The 13,653-nt window shown below is 45.3% G+C and overlaps 1 protein-coding gene across 5 annotated transcripts; it reads right to left on the bottom strand.

Annotated features, from left to right (window-relative positions):
- Positions 1–244: 244 nt before the first annotated feature.
- On the bottom strand, positions 245–12,403 carry sap130a (Sin3A associated protein 130 a). 5 transcript variants are annotated; one of them, XM_086048302.1, is made up of 22 exons: positions 12,244–12,403; positions 11,792–11,849; positions 10,209–10,350; positions 9,589–9,839; positions 9,204–9,371; positions 8,939–9,065; positions 8,250–8,365; positions 8,044–8,168; positions 7,756–7,903; positions 7,586–7,676; positions 7,361–7,465; positions 7,151–7,292; positions 6,887–7,002; positions 5,835–6,125; positions 5,565–5,718; positions 4,375–4,473; positions 3,534–3,895; positions 3,166–3,393; positions 2,860–2,985; positions 2,655–2,758; positions 2,278–2,391; positions 245–1,844 (listed from the first exon to the last, which is right to left on the bottom strand). In XM_086048302.1, exons 3-22 carry the CDS (start codon positions 10,321–10,323, stop codon positions 1,686–1,688), a joined length of 3,141 nt encoding a protein of 1,046 aa, XP_085904428.1. In that variant the 5' UTR covers positions 10,324–10,350; positions 11,792–11,849; positions 12,244–12,403; the 3' UTR covers positions 245–1,685. The 5 variants fall into 5 exon arrangements, with proteins under 5 accessions (XP_085904428.1, XP_085904427.1, XP_085904429.1 ...); XM_086048301.1 differs by having other exon boundaries at positions 11,763–11,849; XM_086048303.1 differs by lacking the exons at positions 11,792–11,849; positions 12,244–12,403 and adding an exon at positions 11,476–11,579.
- Between the last annotated feature and the right edge of the window lie 1,250 nt (positions 12,404–13,653).

Here is a 13,653-nt window from a genome sequence, read left to right on the forward strand (position 1 = left end):
TTGGAGAATGTGGAAAATGGCAGAGCTCGGCATTTTACTAAAAACCGAGCGTCCATTAGTCGTCATCAGTCTGCAGCGTGGGTACCCTTCCGACATCCGTCATTCGCCTTTTTTTTTCGTCCTGGATATTGTGAAGATTTTGAGATTGCCATGGTTTGAATCAATTAAGAAATGCAGGAGGAGTATAATAATGAACACAACCGAATCTGAATAATTTTGCTGCAGAATAACATCCGAGTACGTGTGCTGTTGAAGCATCTTTACTATACTTACAGACAAAAACAATGTACAACGTCTGGGCTGAATAATCGAGTCTCACTACAGCTCAGCCTCTTTGTGAAATTTTGTTTGTTTTTACACATCACACGGCACAAAATGTCTCCATTTTGAGGGTGGGGGTGGTGTACAAAAGAAAAGAGCACATTTAAACAGTAACATACGACCTTGTGAACATGAGGACGCTCCATTGCGATTCCTTCTCTACCTTCTTAATGAATAACAAAAAAAACATGGATGATTCGTGCCTATTACGAATATTTCCCCTACAGTGGACCTCTGCTATTATAGTCGTGAAACCCCACAATTGATGCTCAACCAAAAAGGTTTGACCTGCCGTTAGATGCCACCAGATGGTTCACAGAAAAACTAACTTTTTTGCTGTTATTGTGCTATGGCCAAAGCCAAGCCATATGTGTTGTAAAAATATTCCTTTGACACCATCGTGTGGCATTGATAGGCAATTGCAAACCTTTTTGTGTCAATTTGTGATGCGGATTCTCATCATTTGTAGTATCATAAACCACACACCTTTTGTGGGGGAGTTCTACTTGGGAGTTTCCAAAGTAATGACAAGATTTTAAAGAGAGAATTTGCAATTTAAAAAAAAAAAAACAAAAAAAAAAAAAACACTTTGTTAAAACATACACAGCATAAGTCACGCCTTTGGTCTCTGATTGGTTGTTTTTCCTCTGGCGACGTAGTTTCTTAAAAATCAAATGAGACGTAGAAGCTGGGGTCAGCTTTGGATGATTTTTTTTCACAGATCAGTTCACGAATGTACTTTTAAGCCTCCCGTGGACAAGTGGTGTGAATTAGCACGCTTGCTAAAACACTTAAAGCAATGTAACTGGTTTGTCCGATGTTTTTGTGACATCCGAATCAGACAAACAAATTCTACTTGATTCTTTTTAGTACTGATAGTTTTACAAATAACAAAAAAGTTTTTTTTTTTTTTTTAATTGCAACCTCCCCCTTGATAGAACCTGGGACTAATTTGAGCCTAATTGGGTGCTACAAAATGGAAGGAAACGAGTGACAAGCGCGCACACGTCGTTGGAAAACGGTGACGGTTAAATCATCCGCGGACACAACGAAGGCACCGATCAAAACAAAAAAACACAGCACGTTTGAGGTTGGTCTTCACGTTACCATTTTCAACTCCTTCTTGCCTCTTTAGCTCCACGGCTAGGCGACGCAGCGGAAGCTAAGTTAGCAAACATTGTCTCTTGAGGTCTTCGGAAATGAACAAAACAAAACAAAACAAAAAAGACAGAGAACCTCTTCCTAGAAAGATCCCCGCCAGCCACGTGTCGCCCACGGTGGGTGCTTGTGATTGTATGAAGCAGATCATAGCACCAGATTCTGAGCGGCGGTAAAGGGATGGGTGGGTTTCAAGGGAAGAGTTCTCACGCCCGCTCTTTGCGCTTGAGCTTGGAGGACTTCTTGACGGCACTGTTCTTGTTTAGCAGCTTCAGAACTTTGTCTTTGTGTTCCAGAACTTTCATCATGGTGTCCCGAGCCTCCGTCACTTGGTCCATTACCAGCTTGCACCGCTGCATGTTGCCCTGCGGGTAAACGACGCATGAGAGGGGCTAACAAATGACATGAATTTCTGTGGTGTTTTAAAACCCTTTAAGCAACAGATATTGAAACAGAAAGTGACAATATCACCATGCTCATCAGGTATATGTATTTTTTTGTCATCTACAAAAAACCCGAATAATACCTGTATTCGTGTGGCTTACTAATGAGTTTTGATCAGCTCCATGTATGTCTGTATTATACTGCTCCCAGTGGCCAAGGCACCAGAAGGAGTAGCACAATGTCCATTGAACTGAAGCAAAAATTGAATCCTTATAAAAAATAAAAAAAGCCTATAGTGTTCAAATTTGAAAAAAAAAAAAAAAAAAAACCTAAACAATTTCTTACTATATATTTTTTTTAATTATCTATATAGGTACCACTGTCTGAACTTTTTACTCGTGATTAAAGCCGGACCTGTATGAGTTCATTGATGCAGTGCAGGTCGTCGTCTGCGCTCGCTCTCTTCTTAGGGATGAGGCCCTCCTGCAGGGAGGACAGGCGGCTGTACACGTCATGCTCCAAACTAGACTGAAAACACAAAACCACCAGGAAGGCCGGTCAAATACGCAGACTCAAATATCGGGAATATGTTGGCATAAGCGAGTAAAAAGGGAAGACAAATTGGCTGCTTTCACTTGAATGGGAAGATTGTGTTCACAATTATCCACTCATTCGAGGGGTGGATGGGGTCTCTGTGGTCCTGTCAGTTCATGCCAAATACGTATGTGTCTTTGCTAAATAAAAGTTGGGAAACACTGCTTCAACCTCTTTACCTTGAACTTTTCACTCACCAGCTGTCTGAGCTGTGCGGCACACAGGTGAATCTTCCAGCCTTGCGCTCGACACGCCACCCCTCTCTGGTTGGCCATATCCTGTAAGGTGCCCTTCTTCTCCTCTGAGATACAAACACAAAAAATGAATTCATTACATTTAACTGATAATCCAGTGACATTTTGCCTCCATCTGGGAAGAAAAAAAATAATAAAAAAAACTCACCTTTGACACGGATATCGCTGTACCTCTGGAAGTGGTGGTAGGCAGCTTTCCAGGGGTTACGGTAGTGCCGCAGGAGGGTGACAGGTGGCCGGGGCCTGACGGGTACATAGCGCACCCCTTCCTCGTCTGAGAGGGGAACATTTTTCAAAGTTAAGCGACATTTGAATAGGAAAGAACAATAAAATGCATGTAAATATTTCAGAGAAAGTGTTTGCTTGAGCTAATAGAATGGTACCACTTTTGCCACGGTTTGAGCCAGGAAAAACCCTGCGTGAGCTCCCCCTTGTGCCAACGCTGTCTACGTACCAACATATTCTCTGGGGGGAGACTCTCTGCGCTCGGCCCTGCCGGTGACGGGCCTCCCGGGCGCCTTCTCCTCGTCGGTGCTGTTGGTCTCCATCATCTCGCTCTCTTCGATGGAGATGACGTGCTGCTGCTTGCGAGGCTTCTTCCTCGGGGACGCCCCGGGGATGAGGTCTCCCGTTGGGGGCACGTTGAGGGCGGAGGATTGAGCGTTCACGGCGGGGTTGGCGTCTGTGAGGAAAAAGCAAACATTTTTTAAAAAACATCATTGCGTTGTGGAGTATTGTAAAGCTCAATTCAATGTTTTTATTTTTATTTCTTATTTTACACAGCACTGGCACCAGCTCGGTGTAAAAGTGCTGCCGTCTCACCAGGCTGCGAGGTGTTCACGGAGTCCACCTCGTGCTTGAGCTTGATGTCGGGGCAGCTGGCAACACAGGCGGCGGTGCTGCTGGGGGCCGGCTGCGTCGGCGACGCCACTGTGTTGGCCATGGAAGCGGGGGTGGGCGGAGTCACCGCCATGGCTGCAGGCAGGGCCGAGAGGACGGCGGAGGGCTGCGAGGGCGGCGCGGGGCCCGGCGTGGCCAGAATGGCAGGCAGGGCCTGGGCGAGGTGCGGGGCGCCCGATGCCGCTATCGCTTGCTGCTCGCCACCCTGCGGCGGGGGCAGCGCATCCACGGCGGCCATGACAGGAGGGGCCACCGCCATGTGTACCTCAGCTTTGGGTTTTACTCTGTGGGGAGAAAGGTCAAAGTGCACTCAGAACTGTTTTCCAGGCTCACCTCTATTTTGCATGGTCGGTGTTTCCTTTGGTCAATTAGCACGACCACATCGAAACTTTATTTTACAAAAGGTAGTGTTAGCTTAAGGAACCTAACATGACCACATCGCACCTCTAATATAAATCGTGTTAGCTTCCCCCAATTTTTTAATAGTTAACACAACCGTAGCACAATACTGTTAGAATTAGCCGGCTAGCATTACCACGACGGACCTCAAATATACATTGTTTTAGCGGACCACAGCACACCTCTTCTTTTCATACTATTTACTTTTGCCAGCAAGCACGGCTCGAACCCACTTCCAATTATCTGGACAATTAGCATTAAGTAGCTGATATGATAATGGCACACCTCTATTTTTACATACGCTAAACGTTAGCTTTAGCCAAGGTCTTTCTGGTTGGAAGGGATCCATGTGAGGGATGCTCACCCTGCGGGTCGGGGGGAACTGGCCCCTCTCACGCCGCTTTCCATTCTGACACTGCTCGGTTCACTGGGCTGAGCGGAAATGAGGGTTTTGCGAACACAACTGAAAACAAAACAAGAAAAAGGAGTTTAAATCTGATATATTACAGGTGTATAACCATTGGTGTAGATATAAGTAAAATTAACGTTTTTGTCTTATACAATAAGCTACTCATGATATTAGGACATTATTCCCACATTCTAAATAGAAATATTTTCATTAATGTATTCATTTGCAGAAAATAGTGAGCTGTTATTATTTTATTTTTTCCAAACTGTATATTATAGGTTCACAAAAAATGTAATATGATGCAAATATGTACGTTAGAGGCACATAGTCATTAAATATAAAACAAACATGATCCGTTCAATGTATAGCACATCAAATACAATGTTAACAATGCACATTATATGTACCTAAAAGGAAAATGTGTGGATTCCAGTGCCACCTAGTGGTCAACTAATGTGCGTGCGTTTTGAAGCACAACACTACGGTGCCTCCGAAAGAACACACGGCGCAAGCCTACCAACCATTTCTTCAGCAGCGGTGCAAGAAAAATGTCATCACAAACGACTTCTAGTATTTCCTCAAATCAGGAAGTAATGCATTGTAGTTGTTTTTAGAAATGCAGCAGTCATGATGCTTAGGAACTACGGTCGCTATGTTTGTCTCCGAGTATCTGTAGCACAAAGATGGCTGTGAAACATGACAGCCTCCATCCAGTAGGGGAAAGTGCGCCCAATGTAATATAATTATAGATTACTTCACCTATGATTTAAATAATGAAGTTGATGTGAGAAAACATTTTTTTCATATTGTTGAAATAGTGGGTTTTCAAATTGAGTGAAAATCAAAACATTCTACACATTGTCTCTTTAAGTATGGTACAACATTAAATATGTCCATATTGAAAATTAGGGGTCTAAATACTTTAAATATGCTGGCGTAGAAACAGACCGAATGCGATAAACAATATGGAATGTTTAATATAACGTTTGTTTACTTCCTGCCCGATGATGATTGATCTTAATGTGTACAGTAGTTGACCTGTGTTTTAAGATGTAAACAACTGGAAGTACAATAAATGTAAACACCAGAAAAAGTATACCAAATGTGCATTAAGACCTGGCGAACGCCAGTTGTCTTCCTCTCACCTTTCGGCGGTGGGCTTCTTGCGTAGGATGCAGGGTCTCGACGAGGACACCTGGGTGGGCGTGCCTGCTTGCCCGTGAGCCTGCACCATGGTGCCGACTGGCTGAGCGGTACTGTTGATCGGGTTAGCCAAGAAGCCGTCAGCCAAGACCACGCCTGGATGGGGTTAAAACGGTTGAGTCATGTAATCCTTGAAACCAATTACTGTGCTACTGTCAAAAAAAAAAAAACGATGAATAGTGAACTGCAAATATTTATGGGAATAATGGTACCAGATTTTGCTTCAGCAGGCGGCTGCTGTTGCTGGGCGGCACCAGCACCCTGCTGAAGGCCCGGCGCGCCAATGGACGCCGTCCCCGGGTGAAGGCCCTGCACTCCGATGGGTGCCGGTTGGATGCTCTGCGTGGCGATGGGTGCCGGCTGGATGCCCTGGGTGCTGATCTGCGCCGACGGCAGGCCGATGCGATCCACGGCCATCAGCTGCATGTGGTTGAGGTGCACGGTGGTGGCCACCCCCACGCCGGCCTGGGCGGGTAGCGCGGAGCTCGGCGCTTGGGGAGTCACTTGGGAAGGAGGAGACACTTTTAAGTTAAAGTACAAAATACGGCCCAGTGTTATTTGGTCTAAAATGTTTTTCCACAGCTTTATATTAAGAATATGACCTGACCAATTAAACCAGCCAATGTTAGCTCTTTTAAAGTCATCAAAACGTGACTAATTTCTTTGCAGATTGTTGTTCTTGTTTTTGTTTTTTTGTTGTTTTTTTTTACACATAACAAAGATTGTGACATTGAACTCATTCAGTACCAGAAAATTTTTAGATTTCTCTTTTACCCTAACGTATGAAAAAATATAAATAAATTCCTGGGATTAAATGTCTGGACTGTGAAAAAACATAAATATGTCTTTGGGATTTAATGAGTTAAACACCCCATCCCTCAAAATAAAAACAAAAAGAAATTGGACGATTTTTCTCTGCTGTAACGTTATTGTTAATTTACTATTATTAAGTTAAATAAATAAGAGTAATGTAAAGAAATCCAGTGTTCTGTTTATCTTTCATATTTTGATTGTTGTACGCATTTAGAGACCCCAAAAAAGTTATTTTAACCATTATATATGCATTTATTAATTGATTCTATTCTTCCGGATATCGAAATCGGCCTAAAATAATCAATCTTCCCTGAGATCAACCTGCAAAAAAAAAAAAAATGCTCCTCAAAATTACAAAGTTGCTCCTCAAATGAAGCCTTTCATTAGCAAAAATGCTCCTCAAAGTAAAAGTTATATCAAGCCTAGAGTACTTATCTATGGTGCTTCTTACCAGGATACTGACGGATGGTGGACACAGAGCTGCTGATGGGGGTGTAGGTGTGAGTCAGGGGGTACGACGACGAGTACGTCGGCAGGAAATACTGGAACTGGACTGGAACGGGGGGCCTTGACAATTAAAGTTAAAAAAAAGGTTAGCCTGTACAAACAGTAGCACAGCCTGTTATGTCTAAGTCTGCATTCCGACCACCGATTATTTTCCCCAATTTATAATATATCAGAGACGTTTAGCAAAAGGTTTGACAGTTTTGCTCACCTGTTGTCACTTCTCGGCTCCATGGTGACGGGGTTGGGCGACGAGCGATGGCCCTGGATGGGTATGAGGTTGGCCCTCTCCCCGGGGTAGTCGGGCTGCACGCGAGACGACGAGTGGGCGATGGGCTGAGGCACCACTTTGGCTGCGAGGCGAGGTGAAAGTGAGGGAGGGAGCGGAAAAGTTCAAAATAACCAGCAAGACCCAACTCACCGACGGGGATGGTGGAGGTGGTGACGGCGGTGGCGTGCGACGAGTGGGAGGCCATCGTCATGGTCACAATAGTGTTGCTGCTCATTTGGGTGTGGGGCACGGAACCTGATTGCAACACACGCGCATCATATTGCATTATGGGTTCGTCCGGACATTTTAACTGAGAAAGACCGACACCCCTAACTTTTTGACAGTAGTGTCTTTCTTGTGACTATGAGTGTGTACCTATAGAGGTGGTCGAGGGCACCGTGTTGGTGGCAACGATGGGCGCCACGGTGGCTGCCGCGACTGGCGTGACGGTACTGAAGATCGGTTTCTGTGAGGGCAGAACAGAGCCTTTACCTTTTGTGTCTCTGAAATGAAAAACTCTTTCATTTGTCATCGAGGCGAGTAACCTGCGTCATGGTGTGCGGCGGCTGAGGCTTCTGAGCGCCGATGGCCGGGTGCGACGGCAGCGTGATGCGTGTGGCCGTGTCACGCGACGTCTGAGGCCTCTGGATGCTGATGCCGGCCGGCGGCGGGTGAATGGTCAGGCCGGGACGCCTGCAAGAGCACAAACCGCCCGCGAATCAAAAACGGACAGAACTGACCACCATAAACTTTAAGGCTACAACGAGGATTTTCTGCGATTAGGTGATCGTACATTCCCAAATGCGGATTGGGGGAGAGGGGGGTCATCTTACCCATGAGCCACCTCTGCAGAGTGCGTGACAGTAGGACTGATGACGGGAGACTGGGTCCTCGTGGCTGAAATGGGTGCCACCACAGTGGGAAGCACGGACGTAGATGTCGTCACAGCCGGACGAGACTGCGGAGGCAACGTGAAAGACGTGTTGAACGCCAAAGTCAAAAATGATGTTATGGGATACACAGTATGTGTGTACTGTACCTGAATAGTCTGGTGGATGATGTGTTGAACAGTGGGCTGGCCCGGGCCTGCGCCTGCTCCGGTGGCTGGTCGGAGGACCGTTTTAGAGCTGGACATGACCGCGGCTGCAGCTGCGCCTGTGGGCGAAAACATACGATGGAAATTAGCAAATTAAATAAATGCTACTAAAAATCAATTCCAGCATTTTCACTGTATGCACAGGAAATAAAAGCCATAATCCGTTTCATAATGTTTGGAAACATCATTTTGTTGAAATGAACTCTCAAGCTGTTTAAATTAACATTAGCATACGTGGAAAACCTTTGCGACTAGTTTGTAGTTAAGGACTGTATAAATAAACGTAAATTAAATGTTTTGCTAAGTTGAAGAGTGTTTAAAGCATGTAGGAGGTGTGGAATTATTTTTTTGTATTTCCTATGGTCCCTATATATTGACGATTTTCACAGGTGAACGGGATTGTGAATCTTGCAAAGTGTATAAAACTTTGCATCACGAATGTTAGAAATGATATTAAGATTTTATTTGATAAGATTCCAAATGAATAAAACACTGCTGAAAATGGTTCGGTGGCAAGCTTCAGCCTTCCGGGACACCTGCATGTCAGGGTATGGCAATGCTAAATCTAACGCTAATTTCTCGCTTTGTGTTGTTGAAAACAACTGTAGCTGTCAAACTAGCCTGTACGGTACCTCGTGGCAGATGTGACGTGAAGGTCTGCGGCGGCACGGCAGGGGCCCCGATCTGCAACGTGGGACCGCTGCCTCGAATGATCTGGATGTTGGCTGGCATTAAGTGGTGCAAATTGCTGGAGTGACCCTGACACAAAAAAAGGCAACCGGAGTCATTATGAACACATTATGGATGTAGTGCTGGGCATTATGGCCTCAATAAGAAATCAAAACTTGATTAATCATCAAGTCCTTTTTGGGTGTAAATATGACGTCACATCCTCACCTGCTGTCCGCTGATGGTGGCCACGGGAATAGAAAGTGTGGTGGCGCTGCTGTTCTCCGGGGCGGACGTCATGTGGCCCGGGACCTTGGGTGGGATGGGTATATGGCCTTGATTGGAAGCTGGCGCAGGCGCTATCAGGCGGCTCGGCATGGGGGACTTCAGGACTGCCTGGAAAATGTACGGTTAGGGGGTGGTTAACGCAATTATGTGTCCGTCAGGAGTCTTCAAAAGGGTGGTTATTTTCACTTTGATTTAGTTTTGTTTATTCTTATTTTTAAAAACATATTAGAAACAATGATGGTTATGAAACAAATTCAACTCGCAGACAAGGTACCTCTGTCTTAATTTGTAAAACACCAATTGAAGACATTACTTTGAGACTCACCTTCATCTGTCCGTCAGTGAGGACTGTGGGCTGGCCTTGCGGCAGATGCACCGGCGGAGCAGGCAAGGCCACGGGCGGGCCGCCGGTCTGGATGGGCAGCACCTGAGGGGCGGGCTGTGGCTGCCCGTGTGTCTGCACCTGCGGGTACGGTCGGACCACCATGGTCTCCTGCTTGTCATCCCGGAACACCACCGACCCGGCGCCAGCCGGCGGGTGCTCCTGCTGGTCGCCGTCCGCAGCCTCAGCACCAGCTAGCAATCAATCATATTTAGTTACAGACTACATGTCCTGTGTCAGACTTCTGCCAAAATTAATACAACGAATGTAGAAGAACTAACACCATTAATATTGATACTCACTATATAATTACTATTGCTAATACAATTTAAACAGTACAAACAACTCCCTTATGCCATCTTAAATCGGTTGCATTTCTCTCACTGCCTTATGCTCATCTCATCACTTGCAACCCAAATAGTCGAGAATCAATTAACCAAGTTTTGGGGTCTGGCCGACTAAAAAAAAAATCCTGTGTATTTCTTTAAGAATAAAATCTGATCATTTGTTTTGAGGCCATATTGCCCAGCCCTCAGAGCTTGCTTGACTGGAGGGCTGCTCACCTTGCGGGTTTGAGGACTGACTGACAGGCACAAGGTTTCCACCGGTGGGCATCAGCGGAGCCCCCCCTGGGCTCGAGGCGGGCAGCCCGTGTCGTGGGAATTGCTGGGAGCTCATTCGAATGTTTTTGCTTGACTCGACGACCTGAAAAAAGAAAAAGGACGTAAATACACGCGTGTCAAAAACGCTTGAGAAGAAACTGTGCGCATGCGCAGCGCTGACAACAAAAGTACGAGCACCTTAACATTGAAATGCTCGAAAATTAACCCTTAGCGGAACAAGCGAGGACGCGAAAGACTGAGCTGAGTTATCGTAATTGTAAACAGCCGACATTTTAAGACACCCGGCTAACATGAGCAAATCGATAGGTAAATTGATGAGTATTTTGGCTTGCGTTTATGGTCGAAACATTCACCTAACATCAAGTTTATCATGTGAAGCGACGTCTTTTTCGCTGCTTTGGGAAGAGAACCCAGCGCGATGTTAGCCCGGTGAGACTTTAACGGGAAACAGTCGACATTTTTGCTTCCATAACCTTACATAGTAAAAGCGATACATTGCTAGCCTAGCGAGCAGATTAGCAACAAGCTAACGTGAGACTCGCTAGGTCTTCTGGTGCCGCCTGTTTGTCACTCACGTCCAAATCCTCAACTTTTAAGGCGAACAACGGCATAAACCCAGTCGCGCTACACAAGCGAACGCGTTTCCAAGTACGCACAGGTGTTCGCCGTATCGCTGAATTCATAAGAAACGCTCCTTTTCTGGATTACAATTTTTCCATTCGTCTTTTCTTTTTCTTTTTTTCTTGGTTCTCGACAACATGTAAGCCGGAAGAACGCTTGCTGGAGGGCCGGCCCCCTTGACTTGTTTCAACCAATCGGCGAAGAGAATTGCGAGGCATTACCCAATGGGAACGTGGAAAATGCCTCGACCAACCGCAAACTTCGATGGAGAGCCAGCCCTTCTAACTTGTTTTAACCAATAAGAAAAGAGAAATCGGGGTGTTGATAAAATAGAAGCGTGAGAAATGCGTCGACCAACCTAAACCTTCAATAGATAACCGGCCCCCTTGGGTTATTTCAACCAATCAGCAAAGCGAAAACCAAAGCGACGACCTATGGGAGCGCGAGAATTGCTTCGCCAATCCCACTAAACACGGAACCAGGGAGGGCGGTGTGGACTAGGACTGGACTCCTCCTACCTCCACCACCTGCATGGCTACCGTCGTGCAAGTAAGGAAAATAAAAGGGATTGTTCACCATTACTTACGTTACTTGCACTTGTTTACTTTTTATTCGTCAATTAAAGTGGCAGCGACGTATTTTTCCCTTCTGTTGAGTGAAAATGGCAACCATTGTAGTGAGTTCAGGTTGTATCAGTCCCTCGTGAATCTCCCGCCTCTCAATCTCAGCCTTCTTCTAACTCCAGGCTGTGATATCACCGTTATACACTAGGTGGCGCCGGACAGCCATTTATGTATAGGCCGGCTTCATGGGAATGAAAAGCAGCATGTGCAAAGCGACAACGGCATAGTGCTTTAGATGTACCATTTTCACCTGGGAAAGTTGCATTTTATTGCCTGCACCTGTCAATCCGATGATGTTGTTCACGGCCCCAGTTCAGCAAGCATCAAACAACAACGGCTGTCGAGGAAATAAATTATTTTTCACATTTGCATGACAATGTCAAAATGTTTGCATTGGATCATATGCCCAAGCGCCACATACACACAGCATAGTGGATGAAGACGGCCAAAGGATGAACAGAATGCATGCACACACTCGCTGGTGAGATAAAGCCTGCTGCTACACAATACAGTTGCAAGCAGCCGGCACTGCATGCACTTATTGGTGTGATCCAAGCTCATCACTGGCAAGGTCCAAACTGCTGTTACACATGCACTCATTGGCGAGATCCAGCACATTGTGAGCACACACTCGCTGGCAAGATTCCACCCGCTGCTATGCATGCACCCGTTGGCACAAACTCAACGCAGTCTGTAGAAAACCAAACACCAGCCGGAATATGCAGACTCACCTGCGAGATCCAGCCCGCAGATATGCACGCAGTTGCCAGCGAGAAGACGAGAGTAAGCCTCTGTTTGTTGCAAAGCTACGCTGCTCGCCATGGTAACAGCCATTGGGCCAGCATTATTTATTTCCATTACTCTTTATGGAGTTTAGTCATTTGCATGCAGTGTACATGTGGCCATATAAAACCATCTGCGTGCTTAGACATGACTGGACAATTCGGTACAGCTGTGCTCAGACACACACACACGCACACACACACACACACACTTAGACACACGCACAGCTGTCAGCATGTTGATTTCAACAAGAAGCAGGGCATTCTTGACATACTGCAGCCGACTCGTTAAGAAAATAGTTAGGAGGATAACATGAGAGGTCAATGGGGGCAAAGTGAAGCAGCCCAAAAAAATGATGATGCATAATGAGGCTTATACATGCTGTTTTTTTATGTGTACAGTTTGATAAAGGATATTTACCACCAAAATGGCTATTACGAACCAAAATGGCTTGATTCCTCTTCAATTTGAATTTGAATTTTGGCCTTTTTTTCTGTGTGTACTTTTATGATAAACATGTCCACACAATTTTGTGTCAGTGAAACTTTTTTTTTTTTGTGTCGGGGAGTTTCAAACATGTTTTTTTTTTTTTTTAACTTTTAGTTTCCCTTAAAATACACAACATTTTACAAGGTTACAAGCACTGGTTCGCTGTCGGGTATTCATTCATGGTAGAAACAATCCAAATATCAGAAGCTTCATGGAAAAGCTGATGAGGTGGGGTGCTGGGGCGGGGGTTGACATTCCATGGAAGCTGTCGGCAGGAAGTTGTGGAATTTCCATGAAAATGAGAGCAAAGCACAGAGTTCCACATGCATATTTTCCCCTGTATTCTGTGTGGCTGACCTTTAACGACAATAATAACTATATTATGTAGAATACCTTAGTAGCGCCACATGGAAAGTTCGGAAAAAATGGGCTGATAGCTATTCCAACGATTGACACGGCTCAAAGTCTCGAAGACCCGTGACCGAAATTCAACAGGAAGTCAGCCATTTTTGTTTGAAGCAGCCATTTTGGAGCTGATCCAGGGCTTGATAGTTATATATTGAAAAGTAAATAATCCCTGACAACAGTTTCACTAATAATCACAAAATTTGGTCGACATGTCTACTATAACAGGACGCACAACCAATTCTCCTATACCTGACGCACAACCAATTCTCCAATAAGAACCTATACCTGAGGTACACTAGCTAGCAGCAGCTCCAAATTAAATTGGGTGGGCATGTTTATCATAACAGGACACATGAAAAGGTCTCAAGGACCTTTGCCATAAAGTGAGCAGGAAGTCAGACATTTTTGTCTGAAGCAGTCATTTTGGTGTTGAATTCCTAACCCTTAAAGTTGGAACAAAT

The sequence above is a fragment of the Filicampus tigris genome, chromosome 12 (assembly GCF_054856515.1).
Source record: "Filicampus tigris isolate MCC_2025a chromosome 12, RoL_Ftig_1.0, whole genome shotgun sequence".
NCBI classification, from domain to species: Eukaryota; Metazoa; Chordata; class Actinopteri; order Syngnathiformes; family Syngnathidae; genus Filicampus; species Filicampus tigris.